This window comes from Mercenaria mercenaria, unplaced genomic scaffold, assembly GCF_021730395.1.
Source record: "Mercenaria mercenaria strain notata unplaced genomic scaffold, MADL_Memer_1 contig_543, whole genome shotgun sequence".
NCBI classification, from domain to species: domain Eukaryota; kingdom Metazoa; phylum Mollusca; class Bivalvia; order Venerida; family Veneridae; genus Mercenaria; species Mercenaria mercenaria.
In genome coordinates this window covers 23971-44730 of record NW_026463424.1, presented here as the reverse complement: position 1 = coordinate 44730, position 20760 = coordinate 23971, and the positions used below count along the sequence as shown (strand labels likewise).

The 20760-nt window shown below is 34.7% G+C and overlaps 1 protein-coding gene across 1 annotated transcript in view; it reads right to left on the bottom strand.

Annotated features, from left to right (window-relative positions):
• The window catches only part of LOC128554576 (neurogenic locus notch homolog protein 1-like), a 51834-nt gene that overhangs the window by 14213 nt on the left and 16861 nt on the right, over positions 1-20760 (bottom strand). Inside the window, exons 10-12 of the mRNA XM_053535844.1 lie at positions 17180-17322; positions 4216-4337; positions 3370-3767 (exon numbers count right to left, since the gene is read on the bottom strand). Of these exons, the coding sequence (XP_053391819.1) occupies positions 3370-3767; positions 4216-4337; positions 17180-17322 (663 nt within the window). The remainder of the gene's footprint in view (positions 1-3369; positions 3768-4215; positions 4338-17179; positions 17323-20760) is intronic.

Genomic DNA, 20760 nt, shown 5'->3' with positions numbered 1-20760 from the left:
CCCAGGCCGAAATATTCATGCCGAGAAACTATACAGCCAATTTCACGTCAAAAAAGTCGTGCTGAACGATTTGAGACAGCCATGGAGACTTTTTACGGCCGCCACACGGCACAAACATGCCAAGTCCAAGTTTTGTTTTAATATATTGATCCATTCTTAAGTTTTAGCATTTTTATGTAATGGCTTTATTACACACCCGATACATCAAACATGTGATAAAATAAGATAGCCACCGTTACGACATTGGAACCAACTCGCTTCTGTGAAATCTATAGCTATATGAATATTATAGCTCCAGGTGTTGTGATTTCAAAGCAGTATCCTTTTTTATTGTCTAAGCAAAAAGAGTTTTAAATTTATTGAGTAATGAAGAAAAACCGAAGTTAAAGCATATCTGATTCAGTTGCTGCAGTGGATGTTTATTTTTATGCCCCCACTTTGGGGGGGGGGGGGGTATATAGATTTGCTCTTGTCCGTCCGTCCTTCCGTCCGTCCGTCTGTCCGTCCGTCCTTCCGAAAATGTTGTGTCGCGCGTAGCTCTGAAAGTGTTTGACGTAGAGTCAAAAAACTTTACAGGAATGTTGGTCAGCATGTGTAGTTGTGCACCTGGGGTTTCGCGTCCGGATTCATTCAGTCATGTAGAAGTTATGGCCCCTGACTTTGTAAAAATTGGTCATTTTAATGTTGTGTCGTGCCTAGCTCCAAAAATATATGACCTAGAGTCACAAAACTTTACAGGCATGTTGGTCAGCATGTGTAGTTATGCACCTGGGGTTTCGTGTCCGGATTCATCCAGACATGTAGGAGTTATGGCCCCTGACTTAGTAAAAAATTGGTTATTTTAATGTTGTGTCGCGCATAGCTCCAAAAGTATTTGACCTAGAATCACCAAAGTTTACAGGAATGTTGGTCAGCATGTGTAGTTGTGCACCTAGGGTTTCACGTCCGGATTCATGCAGAATATATGGCCCCTGACTTTGTAAAAAATGGTCATTTTAATGTTGTGTCGTGCCTAGCTCCAAAAGTATATGACCTAGAGTCACAAAACTTTACAGGCATGTTGGTCAGCATGTGTAGTTGTGCACCTGGGGTTTCGCGTCCGGATTCATCCAATCATATAGGAGTTATGGCCCCTGACTTAGTAAAATATTGGTCATTTTAATGTTGTGTCGCGCATAGCCCCAAAAGTATTTGACCTAGAATCACCAAAGTTTACAGGAATGTTGGTCAGCATGTGTAGTTGTGCACCTGGGGTTTCGCATCCGGATTCATTTAGTATTGTAGGAGTTCTGGCCCCTGACTAATGTCATGTAGTGGGGGCATCTGTGTCCCATGGACACATTTCTAGTTAAAGTTTACGACGGCCGACTCGGTTTAGCACCCCCACCAAGCAAATAGAGTCAACAACTTATTGGATTTTAAATCGAACTTTGTAAGATCAATGGGGTTACAATTAAAATCATACTAGATCAAATTTGAAAAACAGGTATCGTTCGATATCACAAAGCTGAAACATTTAGACAAACAGCATGCTACACTAAATTTGTAGACATTTCCTCATGATAATTTCCTATATTTAACATATCAAGGAATCTATCTTCTTCAACAAAAATCAGTTTAGGTATCATTCCTTGATATGACACATTAACTGGATACACTGCAGCTTTAAGGAACTAAAGAAAGAGCATTACACTACTATCTAAATGAAATACAATGTATTTCAAAATAAATAAATACATTCGATTTGCTGTCTAGTTAAACAGCTCAGTATATCCTACAATAAACAACGGTTGATGCATGGACCGGTAAGAGAGCACTATGACCTCATTAATGACGCCAATTGCAGCATGACGTTTTTTACAACTCGGATAAATGAAGTCCAGCAAAGGTACTATCAAAATATTTCACTGAGCATATAATTATAATGAAAATAGTCAAGGCCCTATTGTGGTTAATCGTCTAATTAAACCATGATTAGATACTTTGAATTTTAAACACAAATGACGTCCTCGTGGTTCAATTTCTTTGCACCTGAACTCTAAACCGTGATGAACTAGGTTACAAAACCATCCAAATGCCTTGATTATTTAATAAACTTATCAAAATTTTGTTTATTCTAAAATGTTTGTTTGGCATCGTAGCAGCAACGACTCATTGCATTGATAACGCGTAGCGATATGGACTGTGATATACATTATCTATTTGTAAGTTCTGTACTTTGCTCCAACATATGATATCTTATTTTGTTAATATTTTAGAAGACGAAATATTGAGTATAAACACTTCCGAAAAAAAGAAATGGTACATTACTAAAACCTGAAGATGTGTTGGAAGCATATAACACCACCAAGATCGGGTATATTCACGAGACGAAATGAATTGCGAACCCTATCACCGACTTAAGCAAAAGGCTTTGATATGGACTCCATTATCTAACAGGGCCAGAAAATATATCAATACAGATGAAGTCATGATACAAGAATATATACAACAGGAAATAATATCTGATAACAAAATTTAGATAATAATTATTATACCCTATATTTAAAGGTACGCAGTACCAATAACCTACATTTGCAAAATGAAAATATACTGCAAATAGTCTATGTAAACATACAAATTGCGGGATTATGCGTACAACAGAACTATGCATTAGATTTAAAATAGTTGATATATGCATAGCTAAACACAGTATAAATGTGAGCTACACCAAAATCCTAGAAAATTTATCAACAAACGGTTATTACTGTATGCCATATAATTGTTAAAGTAGCTTTATATACACATAAGTTATATACGAGCGTATTAAGTTAAGTTAGATACATCTGACAAGCATATTCTACATTATAAGTAAATATTTTAGTGATAGATGGGCGTTGGATATCTTTAAAGAATTTGAAGTTTGTTTGTTTAAAAGAGTAGTTCAAACTTTTGTCTTAAGGTTCAACTTACTCTGAATCTAATTTATTTTCATAGAACAGCGTTCTGCATCTTAAATATATTACAGTTTTACTTGAGTGTTTAAAACTATTGTTAAAATTTATATTTTATAAATGTACTAAATGAAAAAGCAATTACAAAAACCATAACATCCTTTAATTTGAAAATATTATTTTTGTTTTTACAAACCACTTACTAAAATGAATTTGAAAATAACTCTCTTCTGTATATTAAACGTTCGAATGAGAGCGTTTCCAAACAATCGAGATTATCTCAATATCAGAGTCTGACTAATACGAGTAAAGTCCTATATTCATTTGGATTAGTGTTTATCATCTGGACTTAGTCACTGTAACTTTAAATGTAAAAACTGATTGCTCAAGTACAACTCTTTGCAAACACACTTATTATGATAAAGAGCAGACTTACCGATAAAGAACACTCATCGATGTCGTTTTCACATCTGGCACCAGAATACCCTTCACTACATATGCAAGCGAAATGTCCATATTGATTCAGACAGGTGCTGTCATGTTTGCAGAGTTTCATGGGATTCTTGCATTCATTTAAATCAGTACATTTACTACCATGAAATCCTCTATTACATCTGCAGTGAAATGATCCCGGGGTGTTTGTGCAAGTTGAGGCATCTGTACAATAATCTAGGTCACATTCATCTATATCGACCTCACACGTTGGCCCGATCCATCCCGTCCGGCATTGACATATAAACGAACCTATTGTGTTTTTACACGTACCACCGTTCTTGCAAGGGGACGACTGACCACTACATTCGTTTATATCTGAACAGGAATGTCCACCATACCCTGGTAAAACACCAAATGAGGAAAGTTTCAGTGCAAAATGGTAAAGTTAAATCTTGAAATGAAGACTGAAGTCTTCAAAGCAAACTGAAATATGGTAAACTAAAGCATATAATTATTTCCTGTGTAAAGTAAGTTTTATTCATATTACATTAAAAATCAGTTTGCCACTACATTAACGTGCTTATACCGTAATTTTCACACCTCATGCAATTAATTGTTTACCGGTTTTAAGTAGCTGCAAAGGCACATGCAGAATATCCATTTGATTCAGTGTTTTAATAACATCGCTGACATTATATATATTTCCATTTTTTAAATTATTTATTTTAATGTAATAAAATTCAAAACTAGTCATTTCTATAACATAAAAGAGACAATTTCATTTTTGATGGAAAAGTGTTGCTAGTCACTAAATAATTCCAACAGTTTTGTGAACTTATATATTCACCATGTTTACAAACGAGTTTTCCGTCTTTGTTGCACATTTTACTCGAAGTAGAGTGACATAGATGTTGACACCGATCTCCAGACCAGCCTTGAGCACACCATAGCATCATATCCAACACTAACCTAAAATGTATCAGTAATAATACGACTTGGACAAACAAAAGTTTTAGTTCAAACATTTACTACAATGGTTAATTTAGTATAATTCCTTGCATACTAACATGAAGCGTACATTATAATCACGTGCAGATTTTGTAGAAGGAACAGATGCGTTAGAGATGCCAGTAGATGATTAAAACTGATGTTCCAGGTCTGACAAGTTGTATTGCACCTTGTGTAAAACATCAAAAAGAAACTCACTTAGTCAATATTAGGATATGACAGGCCAAACGTTGCTAAATTATATACCTGCTATTCTCGGTAACACCAGAATTGTTGTCAAAGAGGTTATCTTTTATTGTAGGTTCATGTGTATGGCATCAATACATACATATGAAATATTACAAATTTTAAACAACCGGCCCAACCTTACCTAATTGTTTCACGTTCTTATAGACTATCATTACTTTGTTTGTTTTTTACTCCTATCGAATTTACTTATTCTAATGATCAAACTAACTATTTGTTTTATAGGTAATTTTTCCATACATGCATGTGTTCTCTGTTTTACATTCCTACTAACAAACGTGAGTACTTGCTTTATATTAAATAGCTTATTTTCTATAACTAGAAAACTACTTTGTAAATTGGGAACACATTCATTAATCAATTTTCGGCGATATATGACCATTTTGTGTCGATTCGCCGTAAAACCCAACTCACTCACTCACTCATTAATCAATTAGTACGAATGATGTCACTGAATTACTCAAATCATTCTAAATTGTTTTTGAAAATGGATAATCATTGTAAAACCTGAGTATGCAAATGTATATGTTTATATTCCTTAATTTAACAATGAAAATGAATGTAGCAGCACATTCTAGTTTGCGTGTTTTGTTGTAATAAGATAACATATGTTTTAGAATAAAAAGAAGCAGTTAACAAATAAGAATGTAAGCGAAGGCAATAAGAAAGTGAAACATTCATTTAATAAGATAAGAATAAAAAAATACCATCAAAGGTTGAATCAGCCATTATGACTGAAATATGACTGTCAAGTAACAGAACCGAACAAACGTTTATTAATCTAAAATCAGATAAAGTTTAACTTGCTTTAAATAAAACGTTTATTAAACAATCACTTTATTAGGCGACCACTTTTTCAGTTCCCATTTGTGTTAATAAGTTATGTTAAGAGACCACGTTTTGTCCTTCCTTGGGTGGTCTCTTAATACAAGTTGTACTGTTTATACATTTTTATTTTATATTGATTGTCTATTGTCATGCATGATCTAACCAGTTTGAAAGGCAATATGTATACCCCTCTTACCGTTCCAAACCAAAATTTGAACATGCATTCTCAAAAGACATTATTTGCATTGCCGATTGACTAAGTTTATTTGGTTATTGCTGAAATATTTTTTCAGTACCTATATTTACCATAAAACGGGCTAATGTACTATTAGTAAAAACAAACATTTCTGTTTAGGCAGCCTTGCAATAGATTTCCTTCCTCTTGAGATAATGCAAGATAAAAGTTGAGAAGTTTGAGAGTGGTTTGTATGATAAGGGCTCTGGCTAAGGGAGAACCAGCCAATGACAAATTATATTTCATGGAAGATAGCAAATGTAAAGGGTTCGACAGACATTTTTGCTGAATTATCAACTACAGTTATATCATCGGTAAAAAGTTGGTCTGGTTTCGGTTCAAACCAACTTAGTGTGTGTCAGCAACAGCCATCTCAACATCCAGTTATTTTTTGTGGCTTTTCAAATGCCATTCCTATTTTACCCGGCCCTGCTAGATTTCAAACCTTTACATTTTTTTTTGTTTTCTGCCAGTATAGATTTCTAAACTTTACAACATTTTAATTGATTTTCATTGGCAAGTCAGTCATTTTTTGTTTGTTTTGAACACAATAAGAAAATCAATGCCAATCTTGTTCGTCCGAACTCGAGATAGTTTTCGGCAATTGCAGCGTATAGACAATCCGTTTGCATTATACTTGGCCATCTCCATAAACAAAACGACCATCTGCTTCCTTTCAATGAATTATTTTTGCTACGGCTAAAATGAGTTTTTGTAATTTAATTCAAATAACTGCTCTATTTCTCCCGAAATACCAATACCTTGAATTCGTTAGGCTATTACAAATACTGTCGAGGGTACACAGCTTAAATTCCATCTGTTGAGTGTCACGAAAAACGTCGTAATCACTCGGATACCTTGATTACCTTGAGCATATTTTGCCATCACAAATGCCCAATAAAATGTTAAACTGATAATCCGAGTACTATTTTCAACATTAAACAGGCCATGCTGGGAGACAGTGAAAATGCATTTAACACTGTTTTTTTCTAATGATTACGAGCTGTAAGTTGAAGGAATTTAAAAGTGCTTTCATTGAAGCATTGTCTTTCGTCATATTTGTGAAAAATCTGTGTAAGAATGCCATTGTGCCAAAACAAGTTTAATCAGATATCTCTGTTATCCGCAAATATAATTTATCCGTTAACATAATCCGTGTACTATAGTGTATATTTTCCCCTTGCAGTTTGTTTGTGTTGCATGCCTACTTTGCGATGCATGGCTATATAACTGTGTTTTGGGTGCTATGTGTTTCCGGGAAATCAAACAGACCGGAAAATCATAACAGCCATAGATTGAGACAAACACAAAATAGGATTACATATCTATCGACGATCAAAACAACTTCAAACAACTTCTAACTACTTAATACACGAATCAACTACACAAGATTTTAAATTACTGGTCGAGGCAACATTAAGATTTGAGAAAGTGCTAAACTTATATCCTCCCCAAGCATTTTTCAGACGTCCAAAAATGGGCTCGAATCCTTGTTACTGCTGTAATTCACAGCGTCCTGAAGGACTTCAGGATAAAAAAAAAACCATGTGGATATATTGCTTGTGCATATGTTCCAATGATAGTTTATACACCATTGCGGCGGATTTAAAGAGTGCCGACGGCATACGTCTAAAGAAGACCTCATCTGTAATCTGGAACATGTTTTGATGGTCAGTTACTGCTGTATTTTGCGCTGAAACGATCCCCTCAAACCATTATTTAATCGTCTAATTGTTGAGGCCTTTATGAGATATAAAATGAATTTAGTTTTAGCAATTTATGCAATATGTGCCGACGGAGAACAATGAAATGTGTTGAAAATCGTAATTTCAAGCATTTTTCAGGTGTCCGAAAATGGGTTCGAATCCTTGTTAATGCTGTAATCTACAGCGTCCAGGAGGACATGAGGATGAATCAAAGAATTCGGATATATTGCTGGTATGCATTTCCAAATAAAAGTACATATTGCATTGCCGACCGATTTTCAGGATGCCGACGGCATACGTCGAAATCACGCCTCATCACAAAATTGAAACATATTTTGGTGATTAGATGCTAATGTATTCTGTGCCGAAACGATGCACTTGAGACATGATTTGGTCTCTTAAGATCACTGATGAAGTCTCTATTACATACAAAATAAAATTTAGTTTTAGCAGTTTATGCTTTATATTCCTGCGAAAAACGGCAAAATCTGTTGAAAATCGTAATTAAGCATTTTTCCGATGTTCAAAATAGGGCTCGAATCCTTGTTACTGCTGTAATTCACAGCGTCCTGAAGGACTTGAGGATAAATAAAACCATGTGGATATATTGCTTGTGCATATGTTCAAATGATACTATATACAACATTGCCGGTGGATTTGAAGAATGCCGACGACATACGTCCAAAAAAGACTTCATCTGTAATTTGGAAAATGTTTAGATGGTCAGTTATTGCTGTATTCTGCACCAAAACGATGCTCTCAAACCATTTTTTGGTCATCTAATATTATTGCTGAGGTCTTTATAAGATATGAAATAAATATAGGTTGAGCAATTTCTGCAATATATGCCGATGAAGAACAATGAAATGTGTTGAAAATGGTAATTTCAAGCATTTTTTCAAGTGTTTGAAAATGGACTCGAATCCTTGTTACTGATGTAATTCAAAGCGTCCAGGAGGACATGAGGATGAATCAAACTATGTGGATATATTGCTGGCATGTATGTCCAAGTAAAAGTATATATTGCATTGCCGACCGATTTTCAGAATGCCGACGGCATACGTCGAAAAAACGCCTCATCACAAAATTGAAACATATTTTGGTGCTTAGATGCTGCTGTATTCTGCGCTGAAACGATGCACATGAGACACGTCTTGGTCTCCTAAGGTCATTGATGAAGTCTCTATTATATACAAAATTAAATTAGTTTTAGCAGTTTATGCTTTATATTACTGCGAAGAACGGCAAAATCTGTTGAAAATCATAATTTTAAGCATTTTTCAGACGTCCAAAAATAGGCTCAAATCCTTGTTACTGCTGTAATTCACAGCGTCCTCAAGGACTTGAAGATAAATAAAACCATGTGGATATATTGCTTGTGCATATGTTCAAATGACAGTATATACAACATTGCCGGCGGATTTAAGGAATGCCGACGGCATACGTCTAAAGAAGACCTCATCTGCAATATGGAACATGTTTTGATGGTCAGTTACTGCTGTATTTTGCGTTGAAACGACCCCCTCAAACCATTATTTAATCATCTAATGTCATCGTGGAGGCCTTGATGAGATATAACATGAATTTAGTTTTAGCAATTTATGCAATATGTTCCGACGAAGAACAATGAAATGTGTTGAATATCGTAATTTCAAGCATTTTTCAGGTGTCCGAAAATGGGCTCGAATCCTTGTTACTGCCGTAAATCACAGCGTCCTGAAGGAATTGAGGATAAATAAAACCATGTGGATATATTGCTTGTGCATATGTTCGAATGATAGTCTATACAACATTGCGGCGGATTTAAAGAGTGCCGACGGCATACGTCTAAAGAAGACCTCATCTGTAATCTGGAACATGTTTTGATGGTCAGTTACTGCTGTATTTTGCGCTAAAACGATCCCCTCAAACCATTATTTTTAATCATCTAATGTCATTGTTGAGGCCTTTATGAGATATAAAATGAATTTAGTTTTAGCAATTTATGCAATATGTGCCGACGAAGAACAATGAAATGTGTTGAAAATCGTAATTTCAATCATTTTTCAGGTGTCCGAAAATGGGCTCGAATCCTTGTTAATGCTGTAACCTACAGCGTCCAGGAGGACATGAGGATGAATCAAAGTATTCGGATATATTGCTGGTATGCATTTCCAAATAAAAGTACATATTGCATTGCCGACCGATTTTCAGGATGCCGACGGCATACGTCGAAATCACGCCTCATCACAAAATTGAAACATATTTTGGTGATTAGATGCTAATGTATTCTGTGCCGAAACGATGCACATGAGACACTAGAAGTCTCTATTATATACAAAATAAAATTAGTAGTTTTAGCAGTTTATGCTTTATATTCCTGCGAAAAACGGTAAAATCTGTTGGAAACCATAATTTTAAGCATTTTCCAGATGTTCAAAATAGGGCTCGAATCGTTGTTACTGCTGTAATTCACACCGTTCTGAAGGACTTGAGAGTAAATAAAACCATTTGGATATGTTGCTTGTGCATATGTTCAAATGATACTATATACAACATTGCCGGTGGACTTGAAGAATGCCGACGGCATACGTATACAGAAGACCTGATTTGTAATCTGGAGCATGTTTTGGTGGCCAGTTACTGCTGTATTTTGCGCCGAAACGATCCCCTCAAACCATTATTTAGTCATCTGATGTCATTGTTGAGGTCTTAATAAGATATAAAATGAATTTAGTTTTAGCAATGTATGCAATATTAGCCGACGAAGAACAATGAAATGTGTTGAAAATCGTAATTTCAAGCTTTTTTCAGGTGTCCGAAAATGGGCTCGAATCTTTGTTACTGCTGTAATCCACAGCGTCCAGGAGGACATGAGGATGAATCAAACTATGTGGATATATTGCTGGTATGAATGTCCAAATAAAAGTACATATTGCATTGCAGGCGGATTTTCAGGATGCCGACTGCATACGTCGAAAAAACGCCTCATCACAAAATTGAAACATATTTTGGTGCTTAGATGCTGCTGTATTCTGCGCCGAAACGATGCACATGAGACACGTCTTGGTCTCCTATATATATAAGGTCATTGATGAAGTCTCTATTATATACAAAATAAAATTAGTTTTAGTAGTTTATGCTTCATATTACTGCGAAGAACGGCAAAACCTGTTGAAAATCGTAATTTTAAGCATTTTCCAGACATCCAAAAATGGGCTCGAATCAGCGTCCTGAAGGAATTGAGGATAAATAAAACCATGTGGATATATTGCTTGTGCATATGTTCAAATGATAGTATATACAACATTTCCGAATTTAAAGAATGCCGACGGCATACGTCTAACGAAGACCTCATCTGTAATCTGTAAAACATGTGTTGGTGGTCAGTTACTGCTGTATTTTGCGCTGAAACGATCCCCTCAAACCATTATTTAATCATCTATTGTCATTGTTGAGGCCTTTATGAGATATAAAATGAATTTAGTTTTAGCATTTTATGCAATATGTGCCGACGAAGAACAATATGAAATGTGTTGAAATTGGTAATTTCATGCATTTTTTCAAGTGTTCGAAAATGGACTCGAATCCTTGTTACTGTTGTAATTCACAGCGTCCAGGAGGACATGAGGATGAATCAAACTATGTGAATATATTGCTGGAATCTATGTCCAAATAAAAGTACAGATTGCATTGCCGGCGGATTTTCAGGATGCCGACGGCATACGTCGAAAAAACGCCTCATCACAAAATTGAAACATATTTTGGTGCTTAGATGCTGCTGTATTCTGCGCCGAAACGATGCACATGAGACACGAGTGTCCTAAGGTCATTGATGAAGTCTCTTCTATATACAAAATAAAATTAGTTTTAGCAGTTTATGAATTATATTACTGCGAAAAACGGTAAAATCTGTTGAAAATCGTAATTTTAAGCATTTTTCAGAAGTCCAAAAATGGGCTCGAATCCTTGTTACTGCTGTAATTCACAGCTTCAATGAGGACTTGAGGATGAATAAAGCTATGTGGATATATTGCTGGTATGTATGTTCAAATAACAGTACATATTATATTGCCGGCGGATTTTCAGGAGGCCACGATTCGGTCTTCTTAGGTAATCGTTGAAGTCTTTATTATATACAAAATTAAATTGATTTTAGCAGTTTAACATCGTCTTTGTATTCCGGCGAAGAAGGGTTAAATATATTGAAAATCGTAATTTTAAGCATTTTTTCCAGATTTTCAAAAATAGGCTCGAATCCTCGTTACTGCTGTAATTCACAGCATCCTGAAGGAGGATAAATAATAACAATAATATAAATAATGATAGTTCATATCACATTATGAATTGCACTAACCTATAAATTTGACAACGTCTAGCTAGAGCTCCAGTAATAATTAGGATGAATAATGAAAAGTTCTGAAAATGTTATTTGCAAAGTTCATTTATTCATCAAAAACAGATTTCGCTTTCTTTTTCTTGTTCTAAATATAATTGTACATTGCAACTGACCAGAAGCAAAATGATATGATAAACCGTTCATGACTATGAAAACGCTATCGCCAATTCAATTGATTATTAATAGTAATTAGCTACTGTGCGTAGTAATGTAGGCCTAATCTTTCATCAATTTTGTGTTTTTCACAGGATCAAAGGATTAAAATAATAAACTTATGCTTTTACTTTAATACTTAGACTGTTTTGTGCTCATAAAATGCTGAATTCGTTGTACTGCTAAAGTAAGTAACAGTAACTTACGGAAATCGCCAAAATTATTTTATTATTTAATACTCAATATGTCCGAGCGAGAGCTGTTTACAAAAATATTTACAAAAAAAGGTACTTAAAGGAAACTTCATGACAACAAATATTATATCTTTCCCTGGCAATAATCTTATACATTGATAACACAGTACATAACAGTACAAGTATATCGGTTACCGGACCTCTAGACTCCGGGTCCGGTTACCGGACCGCTAGCCACTGCGGTCAAGTACGATATTTTTTATAAAGGCATTCTCGTTCAATGTATCTTTTTGAGAAAGTATGTTTGCGTATAAGATTATATTTGTATCAGTCAATCATATTGAGTACAATACATAGATGAAATTCAAGCATTTAACCTGAAAATCAGTCATATTTCAATTTATATTTAATCACGTAAAAAGGACAGAACGGCAGTAAAATCCGTTCCATGCCGTAATTTTTCGGTTCCATTTCGTTTTAACTCGGGTGTGGTTGAAACATCCGAAATTTGTCAATTAATTAAATTCTATTACTTTAAAATTGATGAAAAAAAGAGACAAATGAGCGTGTCGTATTGTTGAAGGGATGAATAGACTAAAAAGTATTCATTCTACATGACATTGATAAAATTGGAAGTACACAACAGGACACGTTTTAAATGTCTGTGCTTTACAGATTCTCGAAGAACATTTCAGATCTAAATAAGTATAAAGAAAAGTAGGATCTTGTTTCTTGATAATTCTTCCTTAACAGCAGTAACAAGGGTTCGAGCTCATTTCGGACACCTGAAAAATGCATAAAATTACGATTTTCAACACGTTTCATCGTTCTTCGTCGGCAAATAAAGCATAAATTGTTTAAACTAAATTCATTTTATATCTCATAAAGGCCTCAAAAATAAGATGACCAAATATTGGTTTGAGGGCATCGTTTTGGGGAAGAGGCAGAAGTAACTGAGCACCAAAACATGTTCCAGCTTAGACATAAAGTCTTCTTTGGACGTATGATGTCGGCATTCTTCAGATCCGTCGGCAATGTGAATTGTATTATTATTTGAACATAAGTACAAGCAATATATCCACATGGTTTTATTTATCCTCAAGTCCTTCAGGACGCTGAGAATTACAGCAGTAACAAGGATTCGAGCCATTTGCAGACAGTTGAAAAATATTTTAAATTACGAATTTTAGCTATTTATCCGTTCTTCATCGGAATATAAAGCACAAACTGTTATAACTAATCTTATTTTGTATATAATAAAGACTTCATCAATGACTTGAGGAGACCAAATAGTAACTCATGTGCATCGTTTCGGCGCAGGATACAGCAGTATCTAAGCACCAAAATTTTGTTCCAATTTTGTGCTGAGGCGTTTTCTCGACGTATGTCGTCGGCATCCTGAAAATCGGCCGGCAATGCAATATGTACTTTTATTTGGACATACATACCAGCAATATATCCGCATAGTTTGATTAATCCTCACGTCCTCAAGATTTTCAATACATTTCATTGTTCTTTGTCTGTATATGATGCATTTTAAAGATGCTAAAACTAAATTCATTTTACATCTTATAAAGGCCTCGTCAATGACCTAAGATGATCAAATATTGGTTTCAGGGTATCAATTCGGCGCAGAATATAGCAGTAACTGACCATCAGAACATGTTCCGATTTCGAGATGAGGTCTTTTTGGACGTATTTCGTCGGCATTCTTAAAATCCTTCGGCAATGTGTAAGTACATTTATTTGGACATATGCACAACCAATATATCCATATGGTTTTATTTATCCTCAAGTCCTTCAGGACGCTGTGAATTACAGCAGTAACAAGGATTCGGTCCCATTTTTTGACAGCTGAAAAAGGCTTAAAATTACGATTATCAAGAGATTTTAAAAATCGTTCTTCGCAGGAATATAAAGCATAAACCGATAAAACTAATTTTATTTTGTATATAATAAAGACTTTATCAATGACCTAAGGAGACCAAATCGTGGCTCATGTACATTATTTCGGCGCAGAATACAGCAGTACTAAGCACCAAAATATGTTTCAATTTTGCAATATGACGTGTTTTCGACGTATGCGTCGGTATCCCGAAAATCCGCCGGCAATGTAATATATACAATTATTTGGACATACCAGCAATATATCCGCATAGTTTGATTCATCCTCAAATCCTCCTGAACGCTGAGAATAACAGCAGTAACAAGGATTCAAACCCATTCCCGTATACCTGGAAAATGTTTTAAATTGAGATATTCCGCACATTTCACCGGCCTTTGTCGAAACATTATGCATAAAGCACTGAACCTAATTGCATTGCGTATGTTATAAAGACCCAAACAATGACCTTAAATGACCAAATATTGGCTCAAGAGCAACGCTACGGCGCAGAAAACAGCAGTAACTGAACAACAAAACATGTTCCATTTTCAAAATGAGGTATTCTTTGGACGTATGCCGTAGGAATAATGAAAATCCGCTGGCAATACAATATGTACTATTATTTGGACATACATACCAGCAATATATCCACATAGTTTGATTCATCCTCAAGTCCTCCTGGACGCAACGCATTACAGCAGTTACAAGGCTTCGGGCCTATTTCCGGACACCTGAAAAATGCTTGATTACGATTTACAACACATTTCATTGTTCTTCGCCGGCACATATTGCATAAATTGCTAAAACTAAATTCATTTTTTATCTCATAAAGGCCTCAACAATGACGTTAGATGATTAGATAATGGTTTGAGGGGATCGTTTCGGCGCAAAATACAGCAGTAACTGACCACCAAAACATGTTCCAGATCACAGATGAGGTTTTCTTTAGACGTATGCCGTCGGCATTCTTTAAATCCGCCGGAAATGTTGTATATACTATCATTTGAACATATGCACAAGCAATATATCCACATGGTTTTATTTATCCTCAAGTCCTTCAGGACGCTGTGAATTACATCAGTAACAATGATTCGAGCCCATGTTTGGACGTCTGACTAAATCGTGTCTCACATGTATCGTTTTGGCGCAGGATACAGCAGCATCTAAGCACCAAAATATGTTTCTATTTTGTGATGAGGCGTTTTTTCGACGTATGCCGTCGGCATCCTGAAAATCCGCCGGCAATGCAATATGTATTTTTATTTGGACATACATACCAGCAATATATCCTAAAAATTGCTTAAAATCAAGATTTTCAATACATTTCACTGTTCTTCGTAGGCACATTTTGCATAAATTACTGTAACTTAATTCACTTCATTATTATGAAAGTCTCAACGATGACGTAAGTTGCAAAAATATTGGCTTAAGGTTAAGGGCATCGTTTCGACGCAGAATACAGCAGTAACTGAGCACCAAAACGTGTTTTGATTACGTGATGAGGTCTTCTTTGGACGTATGCCGTCGGCATCCTGAAACACCGTCGGCAATGAAATATATACTATCATTTGGACAAACATAGCAGCAGTATATCCACATGTATTTATTCATCCTCTAGTCCACCTTGGCGCTGTGATGTACAGCAGTAATAAGAATTCGAGCCCATTTTTAGATACCTGAAAAATGCTTTAAAATACGATTTTCAACACATTATACTGTTCGACATCAGCACATTATGCATAAATTGCTAAAAACGAAATTTTTTTTATATCTCATAAAGGCCCTAATGATGACTTAAGATGACTAAATATTGTCTTAATGGCATCGTTTCGGTGCAGAAAATAGCAGCAACTGACCACCAAATTTCGTGATGTGGTATTCGTTGGACGTATGCCGTCGGTATAATTAGTATCCGTCGGCAATGAAGTATATACCTTTATTTGGACATACATACCAGCAAGATATTCACCTGGTTTGATTCATCCTCAAGTCCTCCTGGAAGCTGATAATAACAGCAGTAACAAGGATTCGAGCCCATTTCAGTTCATCTATAAAATGCTTTAAATTTAGATTTTCCGGACATTTCACCGTTCTTTGTCGAAACATTATGCATAAAGTGCTGAAACTAATTTCATTTCGTATCTTATAAAGACCCCAACAGTGACCTAAGATGACCAAATATTGGCTTAAGGGCATCGTTTCGGTACAGAATAAAGCAAAAACTGAGTATGAAAACATGTTCTAATTTCGCAATGAGGCCTTCTTTGGACGTATGCCGTCGGCATCCTGAATATCCGTCGGCTATGTTAAATGTACTATTATTTTTACATACATACTAGCAGTATATCCACATGTTTTATTTCATCCCAAAATCCCACTGGACGCTGTGAATTACAGCAGTAATAAAGATTTGGGCCCATTTCGGACATTAAAATCTCTTAAAAAATTGGATGCCATTGGTATCCTGAACATCCGCCGACAATGTAATATGTAGTACTTTTTAAACAAACATACTAACAATATATCGATATCGTGAAATGCATCCTAAAGCCTACATAAAAGTTGTGAATAACAGCAGCAAGAGGGCTTTAAGCCCGTTTCCTGAGACATAAATAGACAAAAACATTATAAAAAGAACAGCTTTGAAAAATTTTCGATGGCCAATTATGCATTAATTAGTAAAATTGATTTCATATTGTACTTTGCACAACTTCCAACTACTGTTGTTACTGCTATAACTTCCAATAGTAGCATCCGTAATATTTTTGTTGTTGCTAAAACTGCCAACAGTAACAGCAGTAATACTGTTGTTACTGCTATAACTTTACAACAGTAATAGCAGTAATACTGCTGCTACTGCTATAACTTCCAGCAGTAGTAGCAGTAATATTGCTGTTACTGCTATAACGTTCCGGCAGTAACAGCAGTATTACTGCTATTACTGCTACAACGTTATAGCAGTAATAGCACGTAATAGCAGTAATACTGCTGTTACTGCTCTACTGCTAACTTCCCGCTGGTTCTTAAACATACACTCTTTGAGATGACTCGGAAAGGATTGATATAGCATAAATCTATTACTTAGGAAGATGAAAAAAATAGTGCACTCTACAACGTTACTAAAAACTGAATTTCAGATAACTGAAACCGGTTGAATACATTGCGGATAAATACATACGTCTGGTGATGATCATTGGATTTTATTGTCATTCGGTAGTTGGTTGATTCATTATATGTTGCTCCAGCTGTGTATGCCTGCAAATTTTGATTGTTTTGATGCCATTTCGACCGTCCGTTATATTTCACTTCAACATTTAAACTCTGAAATATGATGCATTGATGAATGGATTTTACTTAAGTACAAGCCTGAAAGATAATGCAATTATGACTTAATTAATTACATTAATGACCAAAATTACTTTAAAACTTAAAACTGTAAGTTTAGAATGTCATAAACAACAACAATCATACAATCTTAATTGTAAGTTTCACAATTTTTTTTTGTAAAAAAATGTCTTAACTTTGCTTTGTAACAAAAAAAAAAAAAAAAAAAAAAAAATAACTACGCCAACTTTTAAATAGTAACGTCATTGAGTATCCATCATTCGTCACTGACTTTCATTCGACACCGTATCTGTTTTTCATGTAGTCTCGCATTTCCATTTTCATAGAAATTTTATCCTAAAAATAAATTTGATATTTCGTCTGCTTTTGTTTACAAAATGAATGAAGGTCATGTGGCCGATGATTTCCTTTCTCGTGATGTGACGCGACAGGATGTGATGGGTTGACGACCTTGAGACTAAAATGGGATAGACATTTTCTGCAGTGTGTTGTTGTCTTGCGGATTGTCGACAATTTATTTTGGATGGTTTGCAGCTAAAACTTGATAAACCAATTGATTAAAGGCTATTAACTACAGGTAAGTGCTTAGAGCTTACCTTAAAATTCGATAATTATCTTTTTTATGCGTGTACAAATGCTTACGGTGACGAATGATGGATAGTTGAGGATACTATGTAAGTAAATCAATAACCGACATGTATGATTTCACACTGTAAATAAATGAAATAGCATAATAGTCATAAATGTGTTACAATTATATTAGTTCATTCCTTGTCATATAAATATTGTTTTACATATTTTAGAACTAACAGACGTTCAGTGAGACCAGTACATATTTATATACAGAACGACATTATTATAGAACAGAACATAACAGAACAGAAATTTTATTAAGTCTTATGCACATACAGCACATCGACATAAACCAATATAAATATAAATAATATCATGATCATGACAATAGTGGTAACAATGTATAAATGTTGTTATATTTCAGAAAATGCATTGTATAACATTGTATTTTATTTGACAAGACGTCCTCTTTTACCAATATTCTCCATTTACATGTAATAATCTATTATGGTTTGAGTATGGTGTTTGAGAGCTATTTCATAATTGTGCAAGGTGTATATGGTTAACACAAAGTACATTTGTGAAAGAAAAATCCACTATGTTCAATATAATATGCCCTATCGGTATTTAAATGATGCACCATTTTGATGCTGACTATATATGACCTTTGACTTTTATGTTCAATTTAATTATTTCCTTTTTTTCTTTGCTTTGACAATATAAAATTCGTTTAAAATGCGTTGATCTGATATCAAGAAAATATTATTTAATATATGCTCAAAGTTCGCACGTGAATATAATTTGTTATTCATTATTTTCATAACTTGTGTGCCAGTTTTTTACCAATTTTATATTCACTGGATTTTGAGTTTATTATGTCGGTTGTATTTAAGTATGAACAAAATTTGAAATTAACCGAAATTATGTTTAATGCTTCAGGCTATAATTATTATTATATAATGTTATTTTTCCAAAGCTTTATCTTCTCTAAACCAGCAAATTAACCGGATCAGTTCGATTTTAGCATCGTGTAGCGATTTAAAATGAAATGTTTTATTTTTTTATTTTCATGCGTTATAATTACTAATTGCGTGTTAGCTTATTCAGTTAATTATATATATTATGTATTGGCTTTGCAGAATAATTTCATAATCTGACAAGTAAACTAAACATTTCACTTCAAACAATGCAGTATACTAATGGCATGGTTGTCAGCTTATTTATAGTACTTAAACTGATAAATGAAAATAACTGTCAGTAGATAAATCCCTACCGAAGTGCCTTTTAAACCAATATAAGCAGACGGTTGTGATAAATGGAAATCTGATCCTAGACATGATGTTAGACTACTTCCTCTCATATAAGATGATACTATTTCTACTTTCTTTTTTGATCCACAGCTCCTACAATCAAAGACGTTTACACTAAGAACCATTACCATGAAGTGTACATTTAAAAAAAAGTGCCGAGCCTCTATACCGTTGTAACCATAAACTGCTAAAGTCCTGTTAGTGCTGAGAAAACAAATTGAATTGACAAGTTGGAATAAATATTTATATACATTTTTTATCCGCCATTAACATTTTTACACCGTAACATGTCATTGTGATGAACGAAAGGAACAAACAACTATTTCTTTAAAGCGCACTCTTTTAAGCAATTCAACAATGTTAGGTAATCTTAGAAAAAAACATTTTACGAAAACTGGACGACAAATGATGTTTGAAAATCGATAGACATTCAGCAAATTGGCTCTTAAATAATTATCGTCATAGTTATGGATATTCTGTTGCCAAAGATGGTGGTTAACGTCCGGTTGTTTGATAATTATTCAAAGTCGAGCGGGTTGTTATGTCACAATTAACCACACCACAACTAAGGTGATAAGTGAAAATGAACCAGAACCCAATCTCTCTCTCTCCCCCTCTCCCCGCCCCCCCCCTCTCTCTCTCTCTCTCTCTCTCTCTCCACTTTTGGCACTTTAGTTCAGAGTTTGAAGAAATGGGTAGGGGCAGACAATCCATCTGTTTCCCAGACAGTTTCATATTTGAATAAATTACACAGGTGAATGTATATGAAAGTATATAAAAATGGAATATACCACATGTTATTTTCTTGTTATATCATCCGAGACTGCTGGCACCAACGTATCCATAAGAGGCAGCAATTTTAACATCACGAAACAAACATGTATTAATGTTATTACAGAATTAAAGCGACTAACCCACACATCGTGGTTTCAGATATTAAAAAATAAAATGTTTGCTTTGTTCACGTATATGCTGCATATTCGATGTTCTTTTAATGTGCTTTTCATCAAATTCTGTTGAAAATCGTTGGTTTCCTAATACATTTAAGTTAAAAACATTCCTCTACAATTTCTGATCAAAGCCTTGAGATGTCTGGTGGTTGCGGGGTTTTGCTAGATTTATTTTCATTTTAAATGCCAATCTATAAATATACATGTATAAGAAACAAATACTATTGTGCCTCAAATCTAAGATAAACTCTGCCTGACCTTACATGAACAGCTGGAAGTCAGTGATGTAACCATAGGCTGGAATACTTAATCATTGACAGATCTTATATAATCTAAATGGCCAGTGTGAATGGATAGAGGATGAATAAGAACTGCTTGATCATTGATAATTCATCCGCATTGTTCATGAATGGGACTACTTTGTGTAGCACATGAACATCCTTTGGATGTGATTTGGAATCAAATAAAGATGCTACATGATTGTCAGAAATACACTTAACTTTGGTAGCGGGATAAACCCGCAACCAAAAACGGAATTCTCGCCAGCAGTCATCACATGATTATCGATAGAGCCCATACGT